The sequence below is a fragment of the Labrus mixtus genome, chromosome 10 (genome assembly GCF_963584025.1).
Source record: "Labrus mixtus chromosome 10, fLabMix1.1, whole genome shotgun sequence".
Taxonomy (NCBI): Eukaryota; Metazoa; Chordata; class Actinopteri; order Labriformes; family Labridae; genus Labrus; species Labrus mixtus.
Window position 1 is genome coordinate 20,917,096 of NC_083621.1, and position 20,802 is coordinate 20,937,897.

General features: G+C 39.2%; 3 protein-coding genes across 8 annotated transcripts in view; 2 read left to right on the forward strand and 1 right to left on the reverse strand.

Annotated features, from left to right (window-relative positions):
• The window catches only part of anxa6 (annexin A6), a 165,893-nt gene that overhangs the window by 11,679 nt on the left and 133,412 nt on the right, over positions 1-20,802 (forward strand). The window lies entirely within an intron of this gene.
• Positions 1,785-16,506, forward strand: tnip1 (TNFAIP3 interacting protein 1). 5 transcript variants are annotated; one of them, XM_061048711.1, is made up of 18 exons: positions 1,785-1,806; positions 5,555-5,737; positions 6,248-6,391; positions 6,498-6,583; positions 6,817-6,876; positions 7,540-7,749; positions 8,763-8,857; positions 9,226-9,388; positions 9,623-9,715; positions 9,838-9,903; positions 11,524-11,655; positions 11,780-11,908; positions 11,998-12,132; positions 12,468-12,593; positions 12,730-12,813; positions 13,297-13,512; positions 14,128-14,212; positions 14,826-16,506. In XM_061048711.1, the coding sequence occupies exons 2-18, from the start codon at positions 5,590-5,592 to the stop codon at positions 14,936-14,938; spliced, it is 2,085 nt and encodes a 694-aa protein (XP_060904694.1). In that variant the 5' UTR covers positions 1,785-1,806; positions 5,555-5,589; the 3' UTR covers positions 14,939-16,506. The 5 variants fall into 5 exon arrangements, with proteins under 5 accessions (XP_060904694.1, XP_060904692.1, XP_060904695.1 ...); XM_061048709.1 differs by lacking the exon at positions 1,785-1,806 and adding an exon at positions 4,409-4,560; XM_061048712.1 differs by lacking the exon at positions 1,785-1,806 and adding an exon at positions 4,409-4,560 and having other exon boundaries at positions 13,387-13,512.
• gpx3 (glutathione peroxidase 3) lies at positions 16,660-19,973 on the reverse strand. Of its 2 annotated transcripts, none has more exons than XM_061048714.1 (5): positions 19,811-19,973; positions 18,225-18,375; positions 18,009-18,126; positions 17,376-17,475; positions 16,660-17,190 (listed from the first exon to the last, which is right to left on the reverse strand). In XM_061048714.1, exons 1-5 carry the CDS (start codon positions 19,889-19,891, stop codon positions 16,960-16,962), a joined length of 681 nt encoding a protein of 226 aa, XP_060904697.1. In that variant the 5' UTR covers positions 19,892-19,973; the 3' UTR covers positions 16,660-16,959. The 2 variants fall into 2 exon arrangements, with proteins under 2 accessions (XP_060904697.1, XP_060904698.1); XM_061048715.1 differs by having other exon boundaries at positions 18,225-18,372; positions 19,811-19,951.

Genomic DNA, 20,802 nt, shown 5'->3' on the forward strand with positions numbered 1-20,802 from the left:
AAATTCAATTTGACATGTAGATTAAGTTTATGTTTAATGTTAATCATACCAGCGACCATATTTGTCACAGTTTCTTCTTTTTTCTGCACATGTTCTGGGTGGTGATCTGTTTTTTATTTGACAGGTCAGGTCAACAAAAATGATTAAATGTATTGATACTGGCAATATCAGAATGGGAACTAAATAATATATTACATCAGGAAAACCTACTGCATGTCAATGAATCTAATGAATAACAAACTCAGAAAATGCCCATACCTTACTGTGGTTCTTAATTTGATCAATCATCTCTCTTGTTATTATTTTATTATATTTTATGTCTTTACACTTTAATTGGGGCCTCTCAACAGAATCATTTACAAACATGATACCTGTATAATCAGTTCCAATAAACATTTTGAATATTGGATCTTTTATTATATTGGATGTTTTATTACATTTCCACAATAAAATAAAAAGATAATTCAAACATTAGAAAGCAGTCAGTAATGCTAATGTCAATGCTGTAGGCCTAAATCTGCAACTCACACTTTTGTTGTCGCTACATTTTGAACACTTGCAGAGAACTTTTTTTTTTTTCTTTTTTGAATGCCTAACTGCTTTCACACCTCATGTCTCATGAATCTCAGTTAAACTTGTTAGTGCAGTAGAAAAGTACAAGACAGCTGCCTCTGTTCTTGTCAGTGTCTCAGTTCATTGAATATGTGCAGCTGTTGTCAGGCCATCTTTGAGTTAAAAGAGGAAAGAAGAAAAAAAGATGTATGTGGCGAGGAAATCCCCTGCAGTACGCCAAAAATCCAAGGCAACAAACAGAGGCTGCTGCAGCATTCAGTCGGACACACTCTGGTTTTAATGGCACACCCAGCCTGAAATTGCTCCATTTGATGATAATTACGAGAGATTAAGAGATGATTTTAATAGCAGCTGATGTCAAAACACACACTGTTCTTGAATTTCCCTTTGTGACAAAAGGGGGAAGTTTGAACTGTGGTGTTTTGTTCAGAACATCTTGTACAGCAATAAATTAAATTGATTGAAATTGTAGTTCACACATTTTAAAGGTGACCTATTTAAAGAGAGTTATGAGTTGTGGTTCAGCCTTTGACATCATCATCATTATGCAGTTCTGTGAACACTATGCAACACTATGCAAGAAGTGCATTAAAAGGATCTACCTGATGTAAATGAAGCCATTTACACAGTTAAACAGTAACTTACACAATAAATTACACACTTATATAATTTAATGTTTGTTACAGCATCTTTTGCACTCCTCACCACTGCACTATTGTCTTATGCAGGCTTGTACACATTAGTTATTATTTATTTATTTGTTTGTTTATAGTTGAACATTTAATGTTTTACTTAGTACATAGAGAGCACAGTATGTGTGTGAGCATACCTGGCTAATAAAGCTGATTGTGATTGTGTACCGTACTGCTGTATTCAAAGTCAGTCTGTTTTGAAGGTCAGCTGTACATTTGGCTTTATTGCTGTTCCCAACGTGCAGTGTCATATTTTTGTGGCCTCCTCTCTTTAATCACTTCTTTGACATGCAATCAAGTGACATGGTGTGAGTGATGCAAGTTGCAATTCAAAGTCATGTATTTATTATTTTTTTGATATATTTTATTTTGGTAAGTACAGCACACACACACTGGGTTCTATTGAGGCTCAGCGTGTACAGTATCAGACCAGGCCTTTTTCCTGGGTTGTGGGAATTCCCCAAGTCTCAGTGAAATTGCTTCCCCCATTATTCGCCAGTTTCCTTAAAAAGTGCCTCTCCGACACAAGCTGAATGTGTGGGTGAGTTGTTGCTTATTTGTTTTAACATTAAAGGTGTAGAAACAGATCTATTGGATTTAATATATTAAAACAAGGCTTTTTATTTTACAATTCACAGCAGGTTGAATCATTTATTTCAGTGTCACTGAAGTGAGTGCTAAAATCTGTTTTGGCAGTATCTAATGTCCGAGCGTGACATTTTTGGCAAAGGTAAAAAAAAGATGTCTCGTTTAAAGCAAAAGAGAAAATTCAACAGTTATGTAGTTTCTGATATTTTCTGCCTTTAAAGCCACTTCAGGAAGTGTAAAGTGGTTGTAATTACAATGTTTATTATGTTTTGTTTTTTTCAAACCTGACCAATATTTATTCTGTTAAGTAAGGTTTTTTTAAGCATTACATGCCAACAGATCATACTTATGTACAAAAAAAGATTAAACATGATTTTAGACGTTTTTGAGACAAAATTTAAGACAAAATAAAACATCAAGAGTTTAAGAATAGTATTTATTCATTATGATCATTATTTATACATATGCCTTAAAGAACCCACTTCCTGTCAGTTCATTCTGCTGCTAACTGGAATACAGTTTAAGATTACATATTTTAATATATAAGCATGAATATCGAGAGAGACGGCTATCTGGCTATCCCTGGTTAAAGGCCTTTAGAGGATAACTGTAGTCAGTTGTCGCCTTGAAAAAGGATGTTTTGTAGTAAACAGTAGAACTAATGACTATCAGCTGCTGGTTTTCTGCTGCTAATGGAGATTGGACTTTCCTAATGTCACAGCAGAGGGAATTCTTTGTACTTGTAGGCCTCAGTGTCCTGATAATGACCCTCGCCCGCATGTCATCTGCTCTCTCTTTTGTCTTAAAAATGTTTTAAATTTTTTGTTGTTGTGTGAAATAGTTAATGTAGAGAAAACAAAGCATTCTATTTTGCCTAAAAGATGGGGACATTTCTTGTATTGTCAGGCTTTTGTTTTTGTGTCGTCGCATCACAGTCAACCCCACCCCCACGCCTTTTTTGTTAACACATCACGGCAGCCTTGGATGGAAACATTGTGCACCTAAAAACAAGGATAAGGTGTTTGGTGGCAGGACTGAGGAAAAAACAACTATCTTTGCTTTTCCTGTGACAGGCTATTGACTCTTGGGTATCAAAGCCACATATTTCACCAGGGTTTCCTAGCCAATGTGAGACTAAATACAACACGAGGTCTAGGATATTCCTGTCTATTGTTTTGCTATTGTATGTGGTTTATCTAACCCTAACCCTATGAAGCACTTGACTAGTCAATAAAAAGTAGATGATGTTGATTTAGATGAAGTTTCAAACCTCCCCCCAACACACACACACACACACACACACACACACACACACACACACACACACACACACACACACACACACACACAGACACAGATTTAAAGTACACCCATTAAAGTGCGTTCACCCTCTCTTACATATTGTCATATTAATGAATTGATTCTATGTCTTTAAAATATCAGCTATAATCGTTCATCATAGTTAACTGATGAACTAAAATACAAAAGGTATTATGAAAGCTATATGTGAACTGCTTTTCTTGGTAGAGCAGTCCCAACATGAGCTGTACCTCAGTGTATACTATCACTCTGACCCTTGATGTGTACCAGGAAGTAATAATCCACCATATGTAATAATAAAAAAAAAAAGCAAGGTGTGATTCTGATTACTTTACTTATCATAAATCACATCATAATGCAATAAGTGAAATGGGTGTTTCACTTTTCAACACAGCAAGACATGCGAGGCTGATGCTCTGAAATCTCAGGACATTTTGGAGGTTTTTTTTTTATAAACATGCAGCTTTATGTTTTTCCTTTTTATTCCTACAAAAAGTAGACTTTAGATCAACAGTTCAAAGTTTTTATAGAGCTAATACCCTGTTTGGACCTCTAATTACTTTTGTGTGTTTCATTGCTATGTTAGGCCTACAGTACATAATAACAAGCTGAATGCTATCAGAAGTACTTTGTTGCTCAGCTAACAGAGGATTGACCTTTTTGTCACTCTCCAAAGAGAAAAAACTTACCTGTTTGTTCATTCCCACAAGATGTCACTATTGTTCTATATTATCCAGTGGTCAGTTATGAGGCCTGTAATAAAGTCCTGAAAATGTGGAAAAAATATATATTCATGTGTGTGGAACAGTGATTTTCAAATGTGTCTGTTATATAAGAAAATCCTACATTTACACTTTTTAGAGAAGCAAGAATGGTTCCAGCTCCTCGAGTGTAAACATTTAGTAATGTAGTGTATAGTGTGTTTCTGTTTCTTGTTACAAAACTTGCTGATTTTCTTTTGACGTTTTAAGGTAAACAGCAAGCACTGAATTGCCTTTCTCAATTTGACCTAAATTAAATTCTGATAGCATCATTTTTAACAAAAAAAAGAAGGAATTTGCTCTTTTTTACTTTGAACCGTGTAATCTATTTATATCCATGTTTAAGAGTCCATCCTGTGATCAGGCTTGAGACTTTTGGTAAAATCTCTACCATGAAATCAGAATATTTTATGCATTTTGCCTCAGTGTTTACATTACGGGCGCTGACTCCTGTTGGTGCCCCTCTGACAGAGAGCTACACCCTGATTGGCCCTCCGTCCTGTCAATCATCGCTGTTTACATCAAACGTTGTGAGCTGGAATTTCCCAGGTTACAGCACAGAGCAGTAGACCACTTCCGCAATAGATGTCTGGGCAGAGAGACGAGAGGCCACAGCGAGCTGAAAGGTATTCAGACAAAAGACACCTCTTTGTTCTTTGATTTGTCGTTTAACTCCGTTTACCGACTGACTTACTGCATCGATTTAAGTATCCGCACTGGTTTAAAAGAGGATTCAGCGGCTTCCTGTCCCGCACTGTCACCTAGTGTTAGCTAGCCGATTGCTAACGAGAATGTTGCTAGCAATTTGCATGACAACAGCGAAAACTAATATTAGCCTTCTTCAGCCAATCAAGGTAGCTTTCATTTGCTAGATTGTGCTGTATTTGACTCTCGTCTATTAAGAAGATGTTTGTTAGCAGGATTCGCGTTACATCTTTGACTTTTCCTCTGATTTTATCCTTTTTTCTTCGGGTGTGAATATTGTGGTTGTCATATTTAGCCATCACAAACGATAGCAGGATATTGCCATATGTTTCTCTCTGTGTGGCTTTATAGTGAAACTGTTGCTGTTTTTGTCCACTCAAAGCTGTCGGCTCATCTCTTTGTCGGGCTAAAACAATACTTTACGATCGTCCTGAGATAAATACTAAGCTGTGGGAAAGGTTACTAACAGCAGCGTGTGTGAGTGGGTGTAATTCATTTCATCCAAAGTAACAGAACAACCAGTGTAATTGTTTTAAGTGTAATATTGCTGCAGAAGTAGTGATTCAAGGGGGTTTCTGAGATACTCTTTACTTACTTTTACTCATACTGTATGATGCTGTTTAACTTTTCACTTCCTCCTGGATATGGACATTGGATGTTGGTGGCCTTTAAACTGTACCTTTTAATTTCAAATTTACTTTAAATGTGAATGTTTGCAATGTGTACATGGATTTTCCACCAGATGTTTCTCTTTTAGCAAAGGGTTGTCACCTCAAAGTATTCCTCTCCCTCTAAAGGCTTTGTTATCAGCACCTTTTTGTTTTTGTTAAAGGTCAGCAAAACCCGTTTGATTTGTGTTGGGTACTTTTTTTTTTGACAATGTTAAATAGCAGCTTTTGTCTTCTTTCCCAAAAGTTTAGAGGACCATGTCTAGGAAGTGAACAACGGCGATGGAAGGGAAAGGCCCGTACCGCATCTATGATCCAGGTGGGGGAGAGGTCAAGACCAGGGAGGAGGCTGGAGGGGGAAGCAGCTACCGACAGCTCCTGGAAGAGAACAGCATACTGAGGGAGCGGATGAAAGGACTAAAGAGCTTAGGTAGGTGCTGGAAGACAGCGTAGGTACCTCAGTGCTGCATGTGAAGAGTTAATGCTAGCTCCTCTGTGGCATTTTACATATGTTGTTAGTCACCTGAGGATTGTGTTCGTACTACAGCACTTATTTTTCTAGAGTCCTTTTTACTTTGTAAAATGTGCAATTGAAAACAATCCAACATTACTTTTGTAGCAGCAATAAACACACCCATAAAGACATCATATGATGCCCTCAAAACCTCAATGCTGCAAAACCTGAAGATCTTCATTGGTAGCTTGCTGAATAGCCTAAATACCAGTGATCTGATTGCTCCTTTTGTGACTCACAAAGAGAGTGCTTCTTGCACGTAATGTCTCGATGAACTAATTTAGTTCAGTATTTGATGACTGCACATGCAGATAGGTCGAGCCTTTTTTTGGCATTTGTTGAAAGAAAAAGAAAAAAAGAGTCAGATCCTGTAAAATTCAAGTGAAGGGCTGCTGGACATTGACAAGGTCGCTTTGAAACTTGCAGGGGATTTGCTGGAGGAGTCTCAGTCAGAGGCGTCGAGGCTTCGGCAGCGAGTGGAGGAACTTGTTAGGGACAACGAGGCACTCAAATCCTCCAGCTTTGCTGCCAGTCTGTGTACCGGAGGGCCCGCTCAGACAGAGACGCAAAGTAAGTCTGGCAGACTTGACGGTAATTATGAATCTAGCCTTGAGGACATAACGTACATTTTTGCTGTCACTTGTATTAACCTTGTTATTGGTATGGCTTATTTCAGGTAAACCCTGTTTACAGCCCACTTTAGAGCAGAAGGAGGAGCAGTCATGCTGCTTGGGGAAGACCCTTCAGCCTGAGAAGCCCAATGTAAGTAGTTAGGGATGTGTTTACAAGCAGAAACTGCTTTGAAAGATTTTCATTTGAATTAAAATGATTTTTAAATTGTAAATAAGAAAAGATGCAGCCAACATGACCACCTAGACTACAACATCTGGCTCCCGAGACTGATAGATGTGTTCTTTATATTTTATTTTTAGTAATAATTCATAATATGGACACTCTATGTGTTGTGCTTCTACCTATTTTTTTGGTCTTTCCAGGAGGCCTTAACAGAGTTTGAGGTTGTAAATATGGAGGGGAAGACTTCTGATGCCTTGCCCGTAAGTACCAAACTTATCATGACACAATTTAAGATAAGTGATATTCCAGGAACTGAAAGTTTTTAGGAAAATCTCAATGTCCCTTTTGCGAACTTTTGTGTGTAATTATTTTGTGTAATTTCTTTATGCACGATTTAGCTTTCCTCTTTATAGCACTGTCCTTAATATTAGGAACATGTCCTTAGTGTGGTGACTCACCAACCAACATAATACTGGTAGCTCCAGCCTGAGTCAGCCAGGGGAAAGTCCAGGATTATTACTGACTAGAATTACACAGCTGATTCAATCACTCACTACATCCAAGAGGATGTGTTGATAGCACACTATTCCGACATATTTCAGGCACACGTGTCGAAACTTAAGGTCACTCTTGTGAAAAGTTAAAGCATATTTTGGAACACTGAAAAGAATATTTTGGGTAAAGGGTTTTACCAGCTGTAGCCTGAAGATTCTAAAAAAAGAAATCAAACAGGTAAAACTGGTTTGACTGTGAAGATAAATCAGCTGATGCTTTTTATAGAAGTAGAAAGCACCATGACTCTCTCAGTTTGTAAATGTTTCAGTCTCGTGCTGTTTGAAATACATAAGTAGTTGCTCACTCACCCACTGAGTCATCTTGAGAGGAGGGACTGACAGAACGATTACCTGTCTGGGGATCTCCAGGTGGGGTCAGTGGCAGGAGTGATCCCTCTCCTGCCTCAGGAGAACAACGAGTTGGCGAGCCAGCTGAAGAGACTAGAGAGCTCCTTCAGCATATTCGCAGAGGAGTCCAACCCCAACCAGCTGCTGGCTCACCTCGGTCGCATGGCTGTGGAGTTTCACCACCTCTCCTCTAAAGTCCAAAAGAATGAACAGAGGACCTCCCTCCTACAGGTATGCAACGCAACGACTACATGATGAATGAAAAGAAATGCCAAAGCAGCAATAAGGCTCTTTTAATCTAAAAAAACCTCCTCAACATGCATTCAAAGTCATATTTACTTTAAAAAGTTTTTCTTTAATTTCTGTCATAAAAATAAATGTATGACATTTAAATATAAAATATATTGTTTTTAGGTTTCCACATATTTGCGTGTGATCGTATCATAATTAAAAAGCTGCACTTACAGCAAACTGCTTTTCATCTCTGTTGTCTTGTGAAGAAACATGAGCTGTCTTTTAAACAAGGATTCGTTTTATTTCATATTTATTTGTAGCTCCTAGAGACAAAGTAAAAATGAATCATATTCCTGTCCTCGAAACGCTGCACAGCACAAGCTTTGACTTTCTGTGCACATTGTAAATGTAACTGCTTAGATGTTTTGCTTATTAACATTCCCATAAAATGTCCCAGGACTTTTAATAAAGCTAACACAGCAACATAATGTAACATTCTGAATCGAATGATCAGGACGTTTCGACACGCTTTGATTACATTTCATCGCCACCGTATGAAACTTATCATGACTCAATATTGATTTCTAAAAGTAAAGCAGTATTTTCTTAACTAGTTGAATGAATGAATGAATGAATGAATGAGCGACTTTCTTTTGAACCAAAAATTAAAATAAGATAATAAAAACAAAAGAAACAGTGTCCGGAAAGGAGTAGGAAGAAGTTAACGTTCATTATTTTTTTAATGAATTATTTATTGATGAAGAAGAATCATATCTGAAGAGTTTGTGGATATAATGTGAAATTGAATACCGTGTATCTTTTTGGGTCAATGGGTGGAAACTATTTCCTCATTAAATCTGCAGATAAAATATTAAAAACACAATGTTCACGCTTTGTGTTGAACCATTGTCTTTAAGAGAAATGCTTTTGGAATATATGTGAAATAATGTAGGTGTTGTTTTAAAGAGAAATGCTCTTTATCTTCACGTCTGTGTTTCTTGTTTCTGCAGACTCTGTGTGAGCAGCTCAGACAGGAGAACAATGAGCTTCGAAAGAAAATGGAAGAGGATCACGATATTAGGAATCGAGACTTGGAACAGCTGAGGTAATGTTTTCCTTCTCCTTTATTTTGACTTGGCTTTGTGTCGGACAGTAAAAGAGAACACAGTAAGATTTGGAAAAGATTCCCTTCAAGTATCTCATCAACAGAAACTCTCACATCTCTTTCCCTGTGGTGTTTCTTGTTTTCACAAGCATTACTCATGAAAGTAGTGTAAATCTGCCTCCGGTCAGATTTTGAACTCGGATGTTGACCACGCTTTCACTTTGATAGGGGATTATTCTGCTGCTTTCTGTTGGCATCACTCTTCTCAGTGGGTTTGGTAGGGTCTTCCCAAAGGAAATCTGTACCAACAAACTCTGGGAAGAGACCTTCCTGACCAACCCTGTCACTTTCGTTTCTAACTGATTCAGACAGGAGAACCACAAACTTAAGGAGCTCGTCACGGGAGGCGCAGTGGCAGCGCCATCAGCTGCAGCCCCATCCGACTCCGAAGCTGCCGAGGCCAAAGAGGAGCCTGTGAAGGAGGAATCGCCTGCTGCAAGACCGAAGATGGAGGCCAGCACACCGCAGAAGGTAGTGAAAATTCAACTACAGAAAAGAGTTTTTAGATACAGTGCAGACATACTTTACTTAATTTGCATTGATCTGCCACAGCTTCAGACTAAATCTATTTGACCTCTATTTTCTTTTTTCTAACGCTAAACAAATGTTTTCTCATGGAAAGTTCCTCACTTCTGAATGTGTATGATATGGAGTTGGAGTAAAAGATTCATGTTGTGGAATTAGGAATGTTTTGTTTGCCCCCAGAGTGGAAAATGTGCAGAGAAAACCCCAACCAAACCTTGTGATGTAGAGGTGTATGAAAAGAAGATCAAGCTTTTGGAGAAGCAGAGGAAGGATGTGAGTCTTTTTCTGCTCTTATTGCTCATGATCTTTTTTTAACGTGGGGAAAGTCTGTGTGTATTTAGTTTCCTATATATATTTGGTGTCATTTGTTTCACTTTCTGGCAATGTGCTCACAGGTACTGGAGGTGAACAAGCAGTGGGACATTCAGTGGAACTCCATGAAGTCACAGTTTGAACAGAAGGTACAGTAATGACTTGACATCTGTTTTTAAAGGTTGAGTAAAGACGTCGCTGTGACCTCCACTCATATCAGGCTGTGGAATAATAACAAATGCCAAATCATTGTCAACTGCAGATGTAAACTAGCTCTAAGCTAACTCTGGTACAATGCTTCAAATAGCAACATTCATGTTTAATAATGTACAAGGTTCCTTTACAAATAAAATACATTTAAATAAAAAGCTCACTTTTAAAAAGTTTGACAAAATTGTTCAGTCTATAAAAAAATATTTTTAATGTCATAAATCTTTAAACTAACTTGCTACATTTTTCATGCAAAATATGCTAAAAAAAGAGGTACACAAAAAAACAGTGATATATTTAAATAACCATTTACATATGTTCTCACTCTACACAAGTAATGTTTATGCTGAACATTTACAGTCTATCCCTTTTTCCACATCCTTTCATCAGTCTCTACTTTTACTAAACACAAGAAATGAAAATGTGTTTTTCAAGAATCTATATTTAAAATTTTAATAAAAAAAAAAATAGGCTTATGCTAAAATAGATTAACATAACCGAACACTATACTGTGAGAAGAGGCTAAATGAAATGGTTTTCCTGCTATAAGTCTTTAAGAGGAAGCGATGAAGCACATTTTTTAGTCTGCAAACAGGAAAACCTTCATCTTGTTTTTTTTCCTCAACTCAACCACTTTTATTTTAATTCAGCACCTTATATACAAACATGCTGCCCAGAGTGCTTCAGCGAGATCAAAACAAACCGTAGAGACAAAAATAAATGTTGTCAAAGACATCAAATGTGAAAAGTAAGTCAATAAAATAACCAGATCTACTTACGGGTACAAATAAAGTGACCTAACCTTGTAATGAAGAGACACACCTGATGAAACAAGTGGAAACACATTTTAAAAAAGAGTAAACCCCGGCATTCAAGTTAAAATATTTTTTCAAAAGGTGAACAGACAGATGGCAGGTATTGTGTCATTTGGAAATATTTTTGAGGAACACTGGATTCTTCATGTTTGTTTGCATCAGTGTTGCGGTGAAGCAGCTTTTTTCGTCTTTATGCGTGTCCAGTGGAAAAGGTGCAATCTTGCAATAGCTCGCTATCTGAAAGCGCACTCACCATGAGGCCTGTCACACCTCAGTAAGAATTCCCCTCACCTCACTGGCACCCGCTGACTTCCTGCTGTGGTGCAGTCAGAGGGCAGCAGAGACACACAAATGTACACACTCTCACACACAGACTCACACACCTATGCCTGTGCAAACCCACAATCACAAACAGACCTACATTCACACTTTGTTGGGACAGGGACACCATGCAACCTTGGGTTTAAACCACAGAACCCTAGATAGACCCATTTGCGTCACTAGGTCTGCTCATATTTTACATAAAAACATACGTGTATGTGTTTGCAAAAGTGTCTGTGTTGCTGTGGCTTGGTTTATAACTCGATGACACAAATTAGCAAAAAGTCTGTGTCCCATCACATGCAAACAGCTGATGTTTATCTGTATCAGAGTTTTTATCACTGAATCAGGTTTTTATGCTGTGTTTAAAACTTTTGACAAATTGTCATCAACTAAAACTAATGTTTTTTTAATTTTTTGCAGATCACAGACCTCAGACAACGGCTGGCTGAGTCCCAAAAAACTGTGCTTGAGCTGGAGGCAGAGAGAGAGCAGAGGCAGCGCGACTACGACAAGAAGCTGCTGCTGGCCAAGTCCAAGATTGAAAATGTGCAGGTGAGACGGGCACAAGATCCAAGTGAAACTGAGCTAGTGTTTGTGTTTTTTTTTTGTTTTTTTTAAAAAAGGACCTGGAAAGACAGAAAAGTGTTTTCAATGTTTCGGGTGTTTGACGTTCCAGGGGGAGAAGGAGTGCCTGAACTCTGAGACCACTGAGCTAAAGCAGAAGATCCGCTACCTGCAGGACCAGCTGCTGCCCCTCAGCAAACAGAGGGAGTACCAGGAGAAGGAGATCCAGCGCCTCAACAGAGTGAGTTTGAATGAGATACAGAAAGAGAGAAGGCGCTGAATAACAAACACTTGATCTTTGTGTGATACTTGTTTATGTTTTTACGTCAGGCTTTAGAGGAAGCCTTAAATCTGCACACCCCGTCATCCTCCCAACAACCACCTGGCCAGGCTAACTTTGCCGATGCAGCCAATAACCTGAAGAAACAGGAGCTGCTCACTCAAATCGCTGTACTAAAGGAACAGGTCAGACATCCAGCACATGAAATCAAAAGTCCGTGGCAAACTGAATATAACTTTACTATATTTATTGTGTGCGAACAACGCTAGGTGACGTGCTGGGCTAACCTGAGGAAGCCACAGGCGAAACGCGTTGATCCCACACAATAAAAGATATAGTGAAGTTATTTTCAGTTTGCCACTGACTTTTGATTTAATTTTCCAGGTTTGTTCCTGCTACCTTGAGCACCTGAGAACGTGTTCAGGCTGTGTTTTGGCCATTTTATGTGTATATATATATATATATATATACCTCCATTTGTGCAATCTAAACTGTTTGTGATGATTGGTTTTTGCTGCAGGTGAAGATCTTTGAAGAAGACTTCAGAAAAGAGAGGAGTGACAGGGAGCGAATGAACGAGGAAAAGGAGGACTTGAGACGGCAAGTTGAGAGACTCCAGGGCCAGATTACTAATTTGACAAATCAGGTAAATTGTATTCTAAAATGATGTTCTCCTGTATGCACACTCAAGTGATTGTCTTTTAAATTAAATTTAAGACACACTTGTTTGTTTGTTTGTTTGTTTGTTTCTTACATTAAATGTTTGTGCGCTTGTGTTTCAGCTTCATCAGGCACAGAATGAGTGTCAGAGAGAACGAACAGAAAGGTGTAAACTGGAGCGACTGCAGATGCAGCATCACAAACAGGTACTGATGCGGCTCAGGTCCGAGCCTGATACTGTTGCAGTCAATTTAAATATGAAAATAAATGTTGCCGTCAGCCTGTAGAGGTTAGATGTCCAGCCTTTTTGCCCACAATTGTTAACATAGGAGCAAGGCCTTCTGTAAAAGTTCCTCTTTAAGCCTTTTAACTCACAATGCAGAAGGATAAGAGGTGTAAACCATGCAGAATAGCGCCCCCTTGTGACGTAACAGTCACTTACATGTTTACAGTTAATCAGTTCACACTGGACGAATCAATACTGCAGGACAAGAGCCTCACTCCAGCCAGTTTGTTTGTCAGTGCATTCGGGATCAACAGGTGGAACATTTACTCTCCTCAGTGGGAGGCAGCTGCAGTGTGCAGGGTTGAAGGTCAGCAGTGGCCCATGCCACAGGGCCACTGCGCTCGCTGAGAATAGCAGCCGTGCACTGATTGGGGATCACGTGTGTACTTGTGATCCCTCGTAGGGGCAGCAGCAGGAAAGACGTACCTCAGACCCCACATCAAGCTCAGTGAACGGCCCGCTGAGCCCTCCCTACTGTGGTCCCTTTGTGCAGGTGGGACCGCAGGGCCTTGAGGGCTGGCCCGTACACTTCCCTCCCCGGATGCCCAATGCAGCAGGCGCCACAGCCGCAGCCACCGCAGCACCGCCCCCTGTACGAGACTTCCAGCCTGTTACCCCGGTAAGGGTCCTCTAAGGCCCCTCTGTGTCTGTCTCTGGAGTGACTCTACTTCACTGACGGAAGGCTCTTTTCTCTTTCCTGTAATTAGGTCTAACTTGTAGCTCAGCCTAGCCATGCAATAATACTCAGTGTGCTTACGGCAAAGACTTGAGGGCTGATGGCTTATAAAAACTATATATTAAAGGGATAGTTCAGTATTTTTTAAGTGGGGTTTATTAAGTACTTGTGCTCGGCACCTACAGTAAATAGAGAAGCAGGTTGGAGTGCCAGCATGGTGAGGCTATACATCACTGTAGATGGAGATGTTTGTACCACTGTGGCGCTGCAGGCGGAACAACACTAATGTGGCGCACTAAAGTAGTGCTTAAATAAATTGGCTTGCTGACGGTAAAGTAGAGTACTGACATTCTAAATACAGCATACACATCTACATGTATGCAGCGGTGTATAGCCTAGTCTCTGTGCTGGCACTCCAACTAGTTTCTCTATTTAGAGCAGAGCTGACCGGCCTCTCCTGTGACACTTACTATTGTCAAGTACTTAACACAACCCCACAAAAATACCAAACTATCCCTTAAGTGAAATGATATAAGGTAGTGCTTTCTCTTTGGTCAGGGTTTTCCTTGGCAGTCATCATTCCCTCAGCCCAGAGGGGCCAGAGCAGTAGGAGAGAGTTCCAGACCACCACCAGAAAATGCAGGTATGGTACAGCAAGCCATGTAAAATGTTTATTCTTTGAGTCTTTGATCAGATTTTAGTATACTGCTTTACTGAATGAAAGATAAAGTCTTACTCTGCATCTTTGCTACATTTTTAAATCAGCAAAAGGCCAAACATGTAATTAGTAATGGTCTGTACTTCAGTTACATCTTAATGTTAAAAGGTAAAATAGTTTTCTGATACAGAAGGGTCCTGTGTATATATAACCGTAGGTCACATTACTCAAGCATGAGTGAATACTGTTTTGTTCAGAACTACTTTCAGCAATTCATTCATACTGCTAGTGAGTCTGTTTAAAACTAGGATGGTGTATGTTGGACTTTCCCTTTATAAACCATATTCATGTAAATGAAGGTTTTTAAGAGTTCAGATAAATAAGCTATAAGATCAATTCAATCTTTGTCATGGTGTTTTGGTGATATTTGTATAGAAGGAAAATATAAAATATTGCGAGCATACAAGTCTTTGATCTGATTGTGAGATTGCAGCACAGGTCTTTTTTTCAGTTTTTTGTTTTCATGTCAACCAGAATGTATGAAGCAGCTCGTATGGTGGGTGTGAAGGTGACAGTCTTGTCTCGTGTGTGTCTGTAGATCAGTCCGCAGCAGCAGCAGCAGCAGCAGCAGCTTCAGCAGCAGCAGCAGCCGCAGCAGCAGCGGGGTTCGGAAAAAGGGAGCGACAGAACATTGATCCTGGAAAGCACTAAAGCATCACTGTACCCAACTCCAAATGTCTGGGTAGTAGCATGAAAATCAGTTTGTTTTTGAGTTGACAAGGTGTGATTTGATCTATAATTTTCCTACTGAACTGTAGATATCCTATTGTAATGTTGTTTATACTTGCGTTTTATAAGGCTATTTGTGAAACACTTCGCTATTCTGAATATATATACATGAAATATTATTTTGTTTTTGTTTGTTTTTTTTTATCAGGAACTGAAGTCATTTATTAAATAGGTTGGGATAAATCAACATTGTTCTTCTTTTTCCCAGAAAAATAAACCTTTGTGATTGTCTCTCTGCAATGACGTGACAACTTGACACTTAGTTTGTCACTTGTAGGGTTACAGGAAGCCATTCCCCAATAAGACTTAAGGCAACGTATAGTCATTCCAACAAAGAGTGATTATATCGGTACATTGAATCATAGGATTTGCAATGTGAATGTTAATTGATTTATGAAGACTGCTTCAGTACCATCGATGTTATAGGACTGTCCCATTACGTGTAACTGTTCAAAAAGTGGTTGTTGAAATACAAAAATTTGGGGAAATGAATTTTGATGGTATCATACCAAAAACATGATTGTGATTATTGATTATTTATTTATAACTATTGACTATGTGTAAATCATTGTCTTAAGTAATGCTGTTCTTTCTATGTTGTTAGTGTAATCCCAATATATTGTAGCTATTGACATTGTATGTTTGTATCAGACACAATACACAATGCACACAACATACACACCTTTTTTTCCCCATGATGATGGACCTAATCTCATTAAACACAACACTTCTTCTTGACCACACTTGATTTGATGATTTGACCACTCATTCTGAAATTCATACTCATCTTCCTGCATCCTGTACTCCGCTCACAGTTCAGCCCCGACATGCATTACAAGAATTTAACCCAGCAGAGATGACGGTCTTCCTCTTCTTTCATTTAAAACCTAATGAGTTTTAATCAGTGCAACCTTTAAGTCCAGCGCTGAAGTTCTGCTAAAACAACAGGAAGAGGAAGATTTTCATCTGGAATTTAGAGGCCCTAGATTCAGCGTTACAGCAGAACAGCCGCTCCTCAGGGGGAAATTCAGACAGCATGTCTGGCTTTGCCCTCTGTCCACTTCAACAACCAGCGATCCATGCCGTGTTGACTGACCTTTGACCTGTTGTATCACTGAGTCAAGAGCCTTGAAAACAGTCACACCTCCAGTAATGTTACCATTTCAAAAAGGCCGATCCAATCTCAAATCAAGCCGCTGTTTAAAATTCATACCCAATAATATAGTATTTATCAGGTAGTCAAATGAAGGGCTCCAAGATGTTAAAAAAAACAGCTCAATTTTATCAAAAGAAGTTTTTAAGTTACAGGGAACCAAATCCTGATGAGTGAAAGCAAAATGAGAAATTAGCGGAATTGCACTTCGAAAGGTACGCTGTAATTACTGGCAGTTGTATTTTCTTGGTTTTAGCCCTTTTTTCTTTTGCTGTAGGCAGAAGCACATGTGAGACTTTTTGTATTTGACTGGCTTAATAAATCTATTCTAAATGTCTGCTATTATGTTACCCTGCTTATTCATGCTCATATCTTGTCCCATTTTTATTGCAGAAAAAAAGAATAGAGCACACATTTCTCTAAAGCGTTTTCATGAAGTGGTGCCCACAGTGTAAGAGTGGGTTCAGGTAAACAAAACATCCACACAGTGTGTTGTCCATGATTTATTGAAAGTATTTCAAATGTAAACTGTAATAGCTAACAGGTGCTGGGATGAGAAGATGACATGGTGTGGTGAGATTGCAGGGCAGCCTGAATGCACTAAAGAGCTGGCCTGAACCACACGTTCCAAGGAGGCTCCACAGACTTCCTGCTTTCAAGCCTCCTCTTCATTTAACATGCCATCTTCATGTATCAGAAAATGTTAACATTACTCTTTTACATTCTACCTTAACCCTACTGATTATGTAGATGTCATTACATTAAGTTACATTTAAGGCACAATACTGGATTATGAATCCCTCAGATGAAGAGCATCCTGTGTGTACAGTATGAGCAGGAGTTTGCGGATCTCAGCTCGGATCTCTGAAATGGTGACACTTGGGTGCCACCTCTTCAACGGCTTCCCGTCTGGCCCCACCAGAAACTTTTCAAAGTTCCACTTGATGTCGCTGATTTTCACAGGTTCCCAGAGCAGTTTAATTTTTGGGGCGAAGTAGTCTCCAACAGGGGGGCAGGAGCTCTGCGTGACAGGAAGCAAAAGATTATAAAGAGCGACAAAATCAGTGCACCGGCGCGTCCACTGACTGCGTGTGTGCAAGATAAACTCTGAATCACAGAACAGCTAACAGTATGTAAGGTAAATTAACAATAACACATATTCATAGCTAATTCCTAAAAACACTTTCCAGGTCAATTGTAACATACCTTAAGGAAAGTGAAAACTTCTTGCTCGTCTTTTCCATTCACGTCACCTTTCTCAAACAGCAGGAAGTTTGGAACAAATCCATTGCCTGGTCTAACATGCCTGGAATCCAGAGAGAGGGCAGCTTATCAGTGGACGTTCCTCTCTGAGCACTGTGTCCCCTGGCAGCTGCCCGGGACCCAATTTAGGCCGAGCAAAACACCACAGTGTTGTGAAACAACTTCAGTATGGATGTAGGATGTGATAGAGAACCTGGGACACTAAATCTATTGATGTCAGAGGGGCCAGTAGCAGTAAACTATATCCCCCTGGTTAAATGAAGCCTTGCTGATTGATAAGAGGATTTACCTTTATTGCAAATTCCTGTCTACATCCTGCTTTAAGGCCATGTTACATTACTTTACAATACATATAGTGTCTTGTTAGAAGCTTGTGACTTCTCATGTTTCCTTCCTTTTTCAGACTAAAAATAAATCCAAACTTGTTTTGCAGTGTAAAGCAATTTCATGTGTCCTATAAGCTGGTTTGGAAAGATGTTTTTTATTTAACAAAATGCGACTCTGACCTAATTGGCTGAATATTGTGAGTGAGTGAGAAAGTATATTCATTTTTATAGAAAGAGAAACATTTCTCACTTTAAACCTGGTAGAATCTCATGTTTTAGCCCTGGCTCCTGTCCCCCAAACTGGTTGCAGGGAAAGCCGAGAATTGTTAGCCCCAAAGTTTTCATCTCCTCCTGTAGTGCATTCAGGTCTGAAGATAGAGAGGAAAAAGGAAATGTTTTCATGTGAAGAAGCTTGTTTCTCTCTCCAGCAACTCAAAGCAATGCAGCCCGCGGTGCTGTTTCTTACCCACATACTGAAAGGTGTATCCTCAGTATGTGGCCACGTTGATGAAGAGGACAATCCTGCCAGCGTAGTCACTGAAGTTCACAGTGTGACTCCCGTTCAGAATCTTCGCCTGGTATTTGTAAATGGTGCCATCTGTGGATGAGTCACACTGCTGGGGGTTTAAACACAAGGCAGAACAGGTTGTATTTCTTCATTTCTTTACTCTGGTATTTTTACTGATAAGAAATTCTTAACTTTGCCAAAAAAAGAAAATGTCATTCACATCTGTTTATCCTGCCAAAAATGATGCCTCCACTATTGGCTTTCTGTTTTTTGTTTTGTTAACACCCGTTTTCTAGCCAATAAAAGTCCTTGACCTGGATCGGACCTCTACATTCATACAAATGTTTGTTTAAGGATACTGTGTTTTGTAACATTTTTTTTGGTTGTTTATGAAATAGTATGTGAATAATTAATCAGAGAATAACACAAACTGTTGATGCATAATTCAATTATCCTCTTTTTTTTAAAATTACAAACATTATTCATATGTTTAGATCATGAACTCTAAATATTAGTAACACAAGATGTTTTGCTTTTCTTTGTCTTATGATATAAAGTTTAATTGAATAAGATTTGATTTTTAAACTATGTTTTTTTCAATATCTCATTCAGACATGAATGAGATATTGATTTGTTACGGGCATTATGCACATTTTGTTGACGTTTTATGCGAACAACTTAAAAAACAATGCAGATTCAATAGTCAACCCATTTCTTGCAGCCCTACATGACTGTGTGATGTATTTAATGTGTAAATATGTAGATTGAGATCATATGTTTGCTGAGCAGAACCTTTGGGAAAACAAACCATCTGCATGTTCGGAGAAAGCTGTAATGGCCCCGAAGATGAACCAAACATTGTTTCTCCTGTCTCAGTGTGTCATATTTACAATGCAAATAACAGGAAGAATTATAACTCATCTGTGTCAGCATGACCTAGATTGTAAGGGTCATAGAGTTAAGACTAACAGGTGTTTGCACAACTTAATAAAACATTTAAATTCAAATTCTAAAGGTGGGATAGTTTCAACTGGTCAAATTTACTAACCCTATGGTCATTGGCATTTCTGTTAAGTACAAGGAAGAAGAATAAGCAGAACTAAAGCTTTCAGTACACAAAACATAGAGCAGTCTAGGGCACAAACTAACAAAGTCTGTCAATGGAAAATCCTGAAAACATGCCAAAAACAAAGTGTGACGGAAAGAAGAAGGTGACACTGAACATTAAGGTGTTTTCACGCATTTCAGTTCAAAAGTAATGAGCTTTAATCTATGTCCTACTCTACCACCTGTTTTAAACAATGAAGTCGGCAATGGCAACATTAGCTGTAAACCTGAATACAGGTTCAAATTACTGAGACCAAACATCACTTTCTGCTGCTCATACAAATGAAACTGATTGAACGGTGCATCTTAAAATAAAGCGGCGTCATGAGGTAGCCCACAGTATCCGTTCAGTTTGTCATGTGTCTTCTTATCTGTCCACCTGCGGACTCCTACTTTGAATATGCCTTCTGTGTTGGAACACTGAACAGGTGGCCTACCTGTGTGAACGAGCCTCCGGCGGTGCAGGGTCTCAGCAGAGCGAGCAGCAGCAGCAGCGGCTGCAGAAAGGACCACCTCATCCTGATGTTCGCTCTCTGTCCGCTTCTCCCTCAGGACGAACTTAAGAGTCCTCTGGCAGGGGGTGGGAGGGTGCACAGCTGGAGGAGATGACGCCCTCTGCTGACGTAAGTGCGCACAGGGCCAAATAGGTCTCCAAATGAATAAATAGCCTAGTTTTGAACATCTCTTATTATAAACTGCTAGGCCCGATTGCTTCTGTATTTCTATGTACATTTAGTTCAAAGAATGAATGAATAGTCTACTGCATCTAAATCCGTTACTACTCAGGTAGGCTAACAAAAACAGTGTTTGGTTTTTCTTCAGTACAACTCTTTTTGGGACAGTTGACCTTTTATTTAAATTCAGTTATGATTATTCAGATATCAATAAATAAGACGGGCTATTCTCTCACAAATGAACACGATTAGCCAACAATGAAGAAAGCACATCTGACTGAGCCTCAGCCTGTGTCTGTCACTCTGAGCATGTCTGGTGCTTAACCTATGGGCAACACTCATTAAAAGGATTCATGAGACTGAGGGGAAAAGGATATTTAAAAAAACAGTTAGAGTGGAATAGAGTGGCATGTTGAGCCTGATAAATGCAGGCTGATGACTGTCACTTTCTCTAAAACAGGATAAAATGCTGTTTGTTTTATTTTTATTCATGGATCATTTCTCCTCTCCCAGATCAGCTGTTGCCATGGTGAGCTGGCACTTGGCCATGTGTCTTGTTGGTGGCTTATACAGGCCTCTTTCCAGTCCTGTTAGAGCACCTCCTTGACTATATGTTTTACACAATGTTCAGCTCAGAACTGTATAAACACAGGCTTTTTAACAACAAGGCAGCATGAGTAAATTGTACACAAATTTGTGAATAATAAGATTAAGTCGAGGGGGAAGAAGAATGAACAAGGCTTCACAAGCAACAA